General features: G+C 37.1%; 1 protein-coding gene across 1 annotated transcript; it reads right to left on the bottom strand.

The window, feature by feature from the left end:
- Positions 1-1,007: 1,007 nt before the first annotated feature.
- Positions 1,008-8,689, bottom strand: LOC126968994 (E3 ubiquitin-protein ligase mind-bomb-like). The gene is made up of 6 exons (XM_050814258.1): positions 8,488-8,689; positions 8,164-8,359; positions 7,501-7,697; positions 3,417-3,584; positions 2,917-3,024; positions 1,008-1,327 (listed from the first exon to the last, which is right to left on the bottom strand). Exons 1-6 carry the CDS (start codon positions 8,596-8,598, stop codon positions 1,313-1,315), a joined length of 795 nt encoding a protein of 264 aa, XP_050670215.1. The 5' UTR covers positions 8,599-8,689; the 3' UTR covers positions 1,008-1,312.
- Between the last annotated feature and the right edge of the window lie 1,378 nt (positions 8,690-10,067).

Below are 10,067 nucleotides of genomic sequence, written 5' to 3'. Positions count from 1 at the left end.
TGGTATTCTTGGCTTATTCTCAGGTATAAATTTATACCAAGTTTATTTGTACGGCCGTAAAACTGTACTATTTAATTCGCTGGTAAGAAGCCACTTAGACTACGCCAGTGTAATATGGATCTCATTTTACAGCGAATAGATTCACTCAAACGATCCTATATTTGTACTACTCCTCTTGTATATTTTTCAGAGGGAATATCATAAAGGCATCCGTATAAGCAACGGTTGCGCTTTTTCAGAATCCAATCTCTTGAAGTTAAGACTTCAATGAAACATCTCTTTCAGTTCCTTTCAATGTCCCTAGACAACCGGTAACATTTTTCATACCCACTACTGTAGAACTAATATTTGGATTAACTCTCCTCGTGTTATAATTATAATATGCAAACAGTATAACGAATGTAGCTCTAAATTACGTCTAAACATTTTTATGACTCAGAAAATAAGTTTATAACCATGATCTTGTCACCATACAATGTCTAATTATTTGTTTTAACTGTTAACTTCTAATCTTTAATGCACTCTTACAATCTTATACCTTTAAACAACCAATTCTTGTATATCTGAATCTTGGAAACGGCTCCAACGATTTAAATGAAATTTAGTATACAGGTAGTTTCGTGGGCGAGAAATATAACTAGCTAGGTTTTAATTTTATAAAATGTAGTTTTATCCGTGTTTCAATGAGAAACAGGTGCATTAACATTAGAATACAAAAGTAAATTTTGCCACTATATACAAGACTATAATAGCTCAGATGGGACATTGGGTGATCCGGAAAGCAGAAGACTTCGGTTCGAATCCAGAAGTCCTATTATTTTTTTTTTGTTCAAGTTATGTACATTCTTAAAAATGCTCGGTCGTCTAAATATTTTTTATTTATATTATGTTATTTTTCTACTTCATTTTTACTACTACTAATTAACCGAACTGAGTGATGAGTCCATCTATATTCTATAATAGTCATGTGTATCATTCTGTGTTCCTTTATCAACTAAAATACTTGATTGTTTAATATATCTATAATTATGATTATATTCCTTATAAATAAATTATTAAGTACATATACACACATACATTATAAGCAATAGTACCTAGTCAAGGTGAACAGAAAACACTAATAAAACACCTTGAAATAATAATAATAATACTGTTCTAATATAAAAAAGTCATTATATCGTCATATAACAATAGATATACATAATGATATTACAAAAGATTAAATAGTCTCCACGCCTTGGCTGGGTCAATGATATATAAATGATGACCAACTTCGAGGGATAGGTTATAAGGACAGATTGTGCGCAGTCGCCTATTGTCCATATTCCTGTAATTTATGAGGAATAATATTCTTTAACGGCGTCTCTTTTAGCGCATTGTAATATGCATGCATAATATATCTTGTACATGGCTCTATCATATATTATAGCTGGTCTGTCAATATCCCATATTGCGTCAGGACTAGGGTTCAATAAAACTTCTACAGCCTTTTCCCCCACTCAAATAATCAGCATTGTATGATTTTGAAAGTATTAAATGTATGTTTCTGAACTTTACAATTTGACAATATAATATGTCATAGGTTTAAGGAATGTTATGTTACAAAGAATTTAATGTATATTCCATATGGTTGTCAAAAGGTGTTCATCATATTTTTTTTATTAAAATTAGGGACGAGCAGGGTGTTCAGCTGATGGTAATTGATAATACGCCCTGCCCATTACAATGCAGTGCAGCTCAGGATTCTTGAAAAACCCCAAAAATTCTGAGCGGCACTACAACTGCGCTTGTCACAGTAATTTCATTAGCTACGGCGCCCTTCAGACCGAAACACAGTAATGCTTACACATTACTGCTTCACGGATTGTATAATAAATTGCTCACATGCCAATCTTTTGTCAAATTACTATCAGGGTCATACCCATACCTGCCAGAAACTTTATTAATGATTTAAAATTACTTTTAGGAACAAAATGGTTCGGGCTCAATGATACATTATAAAGGCAATTCTAATAATTTACACACAATTATTCATACAAAAAAACAATTAAATGTATATCCAAAATAGCAACTAGTCAGTAGTAGTAGGTATCAAGCTAGCAAAATATGTTCTAAGTCGGCATAATAGACCCAAAAGGAATATAACTTAAAAAAAGAATCAGCGGGGAGCTTTGGCTTAGCTTCTATAAACATAAACATATTCAAATTCGATCTTTCAACTCGGTTATGGTGTATTCAATAGTCCGACAATCATAACGGAATTATTTCAAATGTTTTCTTTATTTTCAATTATTTATCAATTTTAAATGTTTGTTTTATTCTAATTTTATATCACATTCTTTTGTTATTTTGTATTTATTTATTTAATTGTGAACTGATAACATTACAATATCTAAAATGCTTCTACAGGTCCAGTTTTTGTAACGTCGCAATAGAACACACTATGTGTATCTGTTATAGGCAGTTGGTGCACATCAGCGACTTCTTCATTCCGTCACTTAATCCCATAGAAATAGACCATAATATGGCATAATCAGTATTAAATAACTATTAGAACTTGCCAAAAGATACTCGAATAGAAGTGCCAGATGGAAAAATGCATTTATTTTAGATAAAACCTAAACAAACATTTTCTGTACACTGTATATTAAATCACAAAGCCATTGATCTGTTAGAAACAACAAATATAAGTTATTTAAAAATGCATTTTATGAAAATTGGATAGAATTAAAATTATTTATTTTTGGTTAATGATCAATACATTTTGTGATGGGATCGGAATAATCTAGATTTTAATGCAGTTTTGGGTAAAGTAGGTATAATTATTAAAATAATATAATGTTCGTATTTTATATGTAAATAATTTAATTTTCGCTAATTGGCCTTAAGAATTATGAAACTATAAATCGATCTTACCCGATCCCCAATTTGTAGACCATGAGGGCCTGTGTTCCCGGGGCCTAATTCACCCAATAGCGGCAAATGCTCCTTGTAAACATTTTGTCCTTTTACATCATTTACGACCTGTAAATATAGTTAACACAATTAATAACAAGGAAAAAAATTGAAGATGATAAAATAATGACCTACATATTTTCTATAAAACTATTTAAAGATCGCACTAACATTAGCTACTTTCAAACTACACAAAGGTCAAAACCATGCACAGGCGGCGCCATTCGGCAAAACTGAACCGAAAAAGGTTCCAGCACAATCTACAATGTATAACCTAAAGTTGTAACTACAACGTTCGAAACGACGCACGCAGCCTTATGCAGATGGTGTCAGGGCGGCACGAGGAAGGTTAGCTCTACTAAAAGCACTGCGATGTCCCCTTAGGAGTCTAGTTGGGATCTGCGTCTGTGTGGTGTCGTTTCGAACATTTATACGTAGTTTCCTCACTTCAAAAAACCCACCTTCAGATCAGCCATTCCTTCAAATCCCACTCTATAAAGATTCTTAGGTCCATTGTCCCACACAACATATGCAGCTGAGCGAGGACTTGCAGCTGACCAATCTTGTATCTCATTTACTTTGCCACGTCTTCCATTACCACCATCTTGATCTTCCCATTGCCAATCTACCTGCAGGTTTAGAAACATTCATAGAATAAAAATGACAATTTACCACATCATGCCAGTTCTGCTTCCCGAAAATATTATTAACAGGCTACATGGCAATAATATAATAAAGGATGTAGCACTTTGCTTTTACACATAGAGTCGATATATCAGATAGATAATTGTGCTCAGCAAGGCAATACAGTACTTCAAGCTGCCGCCTGCAAAGACATAAGGCGCAAATTTGTTACTTATATGAAGCTTATTCAAAATATATCGTGACGTTTAGAACATCTCTTTAAAGCTGACATAAAAAACTATAAACCAGAATCCAGCGGATTATGATCGGGACTATATGATTGCCAGTCTTCATAATCAGCCGGAAGACGTCCACTGCTGGACAAAGGCCTTCCTCAAATCTCAAAAAATCTCTTCGATGATCGGTCCTGCGCTGCCCTCATACAAAGTATTCCGGCGATGTTGACGTCCATTCCACGCGTTCAAGATCGTCGGTCCATTTGGTGGGGGGCCTAACAACACTACATCTTCCGGTACGGTCGCCATTCGAAGATTTTACTGCCCCAACGAGCATCTGTCCGTCGAATTATATGCCCTGCCCACTGCCACTTCAGTTTCACAATCATTTGGGCTATGTCGGTGCCTTTGGTTTTCCTACGGTTCTTCTCATTTCTGATTCAATTTCGCAGGGAAACTCCAAGCATAGCCTTCTCCATTGCCCCCTCAGCTACCATGAGCTATCTCATCAGGCCCATAGTAGGCGTCTGCGTACCGTAAGTCATCACACACTGGTTGAAAGCTTGTGAAGTGTGGTGAAGTGTCTTCAGACACCGTGGTATTTGGGATGAGAAGACTTTACGGAGCTTCCCGAACGCTGCCTATCCAAGTTGGATTCCACGAGAAACCTCTTTCGCGAAATTGGACCTGCCTAACTGGATTGTATGTCCAAGGTAGACATACTCGTCAACAATTTCGTTAGTACACGACATGGACGTTTCGACATGGACATTTGACATGATCTTCGTCTTGTCCATGTTCATTTTGAGACCTACTCCTTGGGAGCTGTATTGTGTCCATCGAGCATATAGGTTGTCTTCCATGGTTTCAGCCATGATTACGATATCGTGTGCGAATCGAAGGTGAATGATGTATTCGCCGTTGACATTTTCCAACGCAGCGGTAAACAGCTTCGACGATATGACTTGACGACTTGTTTGACTCCCCGCTGCATATATATAGATAAACTACGAGATGTGATCCTGGAGACGGACTGACATGGTCACGTTTCTATACAAACACTTCAACGCTGCGATATATAGATAATCAATGTGGCACCTCTGGAGAAACTGAAGCACCGCCCAAGTCTCGATTGAATCAAAGGCTTTCTCATAGTCCACGGACGCCAAACATGGTGACTGGTTATACTCCCCCATCTTCTGTCTAACCTACCGCAACGTAGGTACGTCTGTGTATGGCCATATTGCCAGTCTTTAGCTCTGATGAATTCAGAAACGTCCTATTCCAACCACGCTTGTGTGGATCGAGTTTTATGAGGGGCCGTCACTAGTGGAAATGACCTTTCATCATTAAGGAACATGTAATTGCTATTGCTAGGGGCTTCTCAAGAATCGTATCTTGATACACCGGTTTCGATGTTTTAACACCTCTATCACAAAAATATGGCACAATCACTGGCGATATGTAACAAACACCCAACCAAACAATCACTAATGTTGGATGAAACTCTCGTTGTACTTTCTTGACTTACTAAGAAGCTTCCCTAGAGCTTTGAGAACAAACTCGGACATTCTGCGTGTTAATATATTATTTATTTTTATTAAATATATTGCATCATTACAAAGTTTAAATCTAAAACGTTACTAAGATACACCTTCTAAACAAGAAAGGAAAATCAGAACCTTAAAACTATGGTATTGTATAGAGCTTACAGGCATCATGCTCTCAAATATTTTCTTACATTCTTTGGCCAAACCACCCATCGAGCTGGCAAATAAATCAAGCACACAACTACCTCAAGTACTGCTACCTCAAGTACAGGGTTTAGAAGAGAGATGGCTCGTAGTACGGCCCGTACTGTACGGGTGTGTGCTTGTACGCTTGAATGCATGCAGGCGTCTGCGCTAATAGAGCGTGCCCACCGCAGCGTACGTAGAAAATCGGCACATAAACGTTGAACTAAGTATGTGCAGTCCACTCTACAACGAATTATTTATTAGAACAAGTTTGATGAGAGCCACGTGCCTACGCAACTGCAGTGAATGGAAGCCCAGATGTCCTTGTAAAAAGAGTGTTGGGTAACAAACACTTCCCTTATAGCCGCGCCTAGTATCGGAATTCTGGGTCTCGATATCTCGAGCGATTGCCAATTCCGCAGCCATCTGGAGAGCAAAGCCAAATTGGCTTCGAATAAACTGGGCGTCATAAATAGAGCACGGCAATACTTCAAGCCGGCCCACATTCTAACGCTGTACAAAGCGCAGGTCCGGCCACATATGGAGTATTGCTGTCATCTCTGGTCTGGCGCACCCCAGTATCAGCTCGATTCATTTGACTGCGTGCAACGTAGAGCAGCTCGAATTGTCGGGATACCCAGTGCTCTATGAACGGCTGGATCACTTGGCGTTGCGTAGAGACATCGCTTCATTGTGTATCCTCTAACGCATTTATTATGGGGAGTGTTCCGAAGAGCTGTTTCACCTGATTCCTGCCGCCGAATTCCACCTTCGCACGACACGCCACAAGATAGAATATCATCCCCACCATCTGGATGTGTGGCAGTCGTCCAGTGCGGTTTTCAAGTGTTCTTCCATGAACTACAAAGCTGTGGAATGGACTTCCATGTGCGGTGTTTCCGGGACAATATGACATAGGTATCTTCAAAAAAAGCGAGTACACCTTCCTTAAAGGCCGACAACGCTCCTGTGAATCCTCTGCTGTTGCAAGAGAATGTGGGTGGTGGTGATCACTTAACACCAGGTGACCCGTAAGCTCGTTTGTACTCCAATTTCATAAAAAAAAAATCGCATTAGTACTCTTCCAGTCTAAGCGCACTTCCTGATCTAAAAATACCAAACTGAAATGCACTGCAAAAGCAGTAGCATTACTGACTCCATGATACTCCTTACCACCCTTACTACACGCCATACCATTGTATGAAGATGCTCAATAATAAAAAATTTCTTCTCAGTATTCAAACTATTCCATGACCTTCCTTTGGTAAAAGTTGTTTTGGTTTTAGCGCCCTATTCATTTTAAAATTATGGGGTAAATAATGACCAGTGCATCTCTTGTTAGCTCTAAGTCCTAAGTCATCATTTAATATATGTGACTGACATATTCATTTCCCATGATAAAATAATTTTCTGTTGCTTCACTTCTTCGATCACCTTTTTAATACCAATACTAAGTGAGCAGCCACCTTTTTTTCCTGTCTCAAACAGAGAAGGATTCATGTCCTAGGAATAAATAACCAGGTACACAATCATTCGACTATACAATCCAGCTAAGTTTGAAAGCACATAGTTTCATAAACCGTAGTGGATTTCTTCTATCACCATTTTTTACAAGATTATACCCGTCATCTGTCAACCAATACATGTTTCATACATGATGTGAATCGCTTTTTTCTTAGAGAGTTTCACTAGCCTGGTATAAAGTTCAAGTCAGCATTTTATTTGTGTTTCAGTTTAAAGTACACCATAGCTAGCGAAATTACTGTGCTTAGGTTGGTGGTGCAAGGGCTAGCACAGTTACCTCCTACCAGGGAGGCACCAGCTCAATCCCCACCCGCAATGTACCAAGGAGTTTAAAATTTTCTGTATTCATATGTGTAATAAAAGTACCTATACTGCAACCAAATAATAATTGTCTGTCATGAATTTGAAATAGATAAAATTCATACCCCTCTGACAACTCTAGCACCAGGAAATATTCCTCTAACAGTTTGCTTTTTACTTTTCCTCCTTGGTTCAACAAGACATCTTTCAGCACCCGGAGCACTTATTCGATAAAATCTGTGTCTCAAATTATGTTTGTCTCCATGATAGCAGACTGAACAGAGGTCATAATTGCTGCACTCTGCACATTTCCACCGAATTCCTGAAATTAATAATTAGCAATGACCACTTATAAAATGTTTTATTATTATTATTACGCCAAAGATTTTGCACAAGTAAGAATTATTCCTATGGAAATAAAAGCTTCAAAAGACTACAGTTACAGTTTTCTATAGTCTACAGTTTTCTGTGAAACACCCTGCCAATCAATGAATCCTACTGACAAAAAGGTCTACTTCATTGCTTAAGATTTGTCCTTGCCCTCTTTTTGCTAGTCTAAAGCAGAGTGAACTTGTGTACATGGTACTTATGGTACAAAATACTTGTTGATATGTCATAATACTTATAATATAGTTTACTTAGTGGAAACATCAATTGTTTTGAAACTTTAAGTAAAACACATCTTTACTCTACATCTCACAGTGATGCAATGATAAATTCTAATTTTTTATTTAAATATAAACACATAGAATAAAAACAAATAATAATTGTTATATCCAAATATATACCAAATATTGGCTGTTGTCTGCAAGTATCACACATTGTTCCATCATGTTTAACACCGGTTGGAGCACTGTCGAGGATGCGGAGGTCAAAAGCACCTGAACATCTGTAATTAGCCGCTGTCCCGTTGTCCCAGACTACGACCACCTCTTCAGGAGACTCAAAATTTCTAACAGTGCCAACATGACCCTCCCCACCATCCTGTAAGACATTTTATATATTTGTGTGAACCCATAATAACTAAAGAATATGTAATCTAATAATAAAGTTAATACAGTAGTCATGTTGCAAGGAAAAGGTTCAAAACAAAACTGGAATAATATAGTTACCTGCTTGCCCCATTTCCAATCAGGGCCTCTTATAACTCGTGCCCCAACGCCTTCCATCATAAACCTGGTAGCTCTTGACGATGTCACAGCACTAGCAACGTTTGACTCCATTTTAATTCACCACTTATATTTAAAACTAATATAGATTGATCCTAATTTCTATGTAAGAATACAAAACACACTCAATCTTAACATCAACACAGAACAGACTACAGACAACAAATAAAACTTGACAGTCGACATTATGACATTTGATTATTTTTTTACCCACCTGTCACCAAATTCTGGCATGAGTGAAGATCAGTTACGGATCTAATGTACCCTATAAGTATATTGGACAATCGATTTGAAGAGAACTTTGCACTCGCTAACGAGAGCTATGATCTATGTTTGTAGATGTTAGGGTGAACGGCTGATTTATCAAAGTAGCGTTATAACTTTATACCCCGAACCCTGTTTCTCTTTCAGCCACTGATGCATATACATATATTCGCAATGCAAACAATTCAGTAAAGCAACTGAAGCACAATACAGTAATAGAATAGTAGCGTTATATAAATAAAAGTAGAAGAAATAAAATATGTTTAAATTTTTATTGTGTGTTTTATATGGTTTGGCAATGGAACATGTTAATTTATTACATAGTTATATTATAAACTACTAATAAAAAATATGTACTTCTTATACGACAAGTTTTAGTTAAATTTTATAATATTAAGTTAAAAATACATTGCTAAATACTGTAAAGTTATTAAATATTTCAGGCGATTTAAAAGCGTCACAAAGAAGTTGGTTTGTAAGTCAACCTTTGATGACCTTTTCATTCACATCTACTGGCAGAATAGAGTGTGCTCCTATATGGGCCGTGAAACAAAATGAATCACGCTTTTAGTTACAAGTGTTACTTTCTGCGCCGATTGGAACTCTACTCAATAATATGACATTACCAATATGCGTACCACTCCGTCTAGGAATGAAATAAAATGAAGCACATCAATGCTAATGAGGCATGCACGTGAATGTTGTTGGACGTCCTGAGCTATCCTGCGTGACAGCAGACCGTATCAATCGTCATTCCAGCGTTAATGAAGTTATCCGCAGCCATATGGTATAGTACTATCACGATCTCAAGCGTCCTGATGAAATAACCTTAGTGCCTTGGCACGCGGACTGGGCGCTGATGTAGGACTTGCAACGACAGTCTAGTGGCTTTTCATGTCCAAGCAACTTCAGATGGTCCTCGAGTTGCTGCTTCGACTGCCAAAGATAGAAAGCGTCGCAAATATGTAATAGTAATAGTTTAGTAATATGTAAAAGTTTAGCTCAAAGCTTATAACAATTATCAAGTCTAGATTAAAGAGAATTTAATCACTACGTTCACTACGTGGTCTAGATAAGTAACATTAGGTTGAAGTGTATAGCATTGGTTTGACTTTTCTATAACACGCGTTTGTAAAACGCTTTTGTTTATGGTTTTATCGATACGAAGAAAATCCTATTGAATAGTATATATGACTGCTTCAAATCAAAAAGATTATAATTTCCAATATTTATATGTTCGTAAAATACTGAGAGCTTAA

Source organism: Leptidea sinapis, chromosome 17, assembly GCF_905404315.1.
Source record: "Leptidea sinapis chromosome 17, ilLepSina1.1, whole genome shotgun sequence".
NCBI lineage: Eukaryota > Metazoa > Arthropoda > Insecta > Lepidoptera > Pieridae > Leptidea > Leptidea sinapis.
The sequence above is the reverse complement of the archived record's forward strand: the minus strand, read 5'-3'. Positions and strand labels throughout refer to the sequence as shown.

What these genes read in the sequence shown, in the direction of transcription:
- LOC126968994 (XM_050814258.1), bottom strand. Translation starts at nt 8,598, where the DNA reads ATGGAGTCAAACGTTGCTAGTGCTGTGACATCGTCAAGAGCTACCAGG. An exon ending in CAGACAACAGCCAATATTTG is followed by an intron (nt 7,698 to 8,163) that starts GTATATATTTGG and finishes TATTAATTTCAG; the next exon opens with GAATTCGGTGGAAATGTGCA. An exon ending in GTGCTAGAGTTGTCAGAGGG is followed by an intron (nt 3,585 to 7,500) that starts GTATGAATTTTA and finishes CTAAACCTGCAG; the next exon opens with GTAGATTGGCAATGGGAAGA.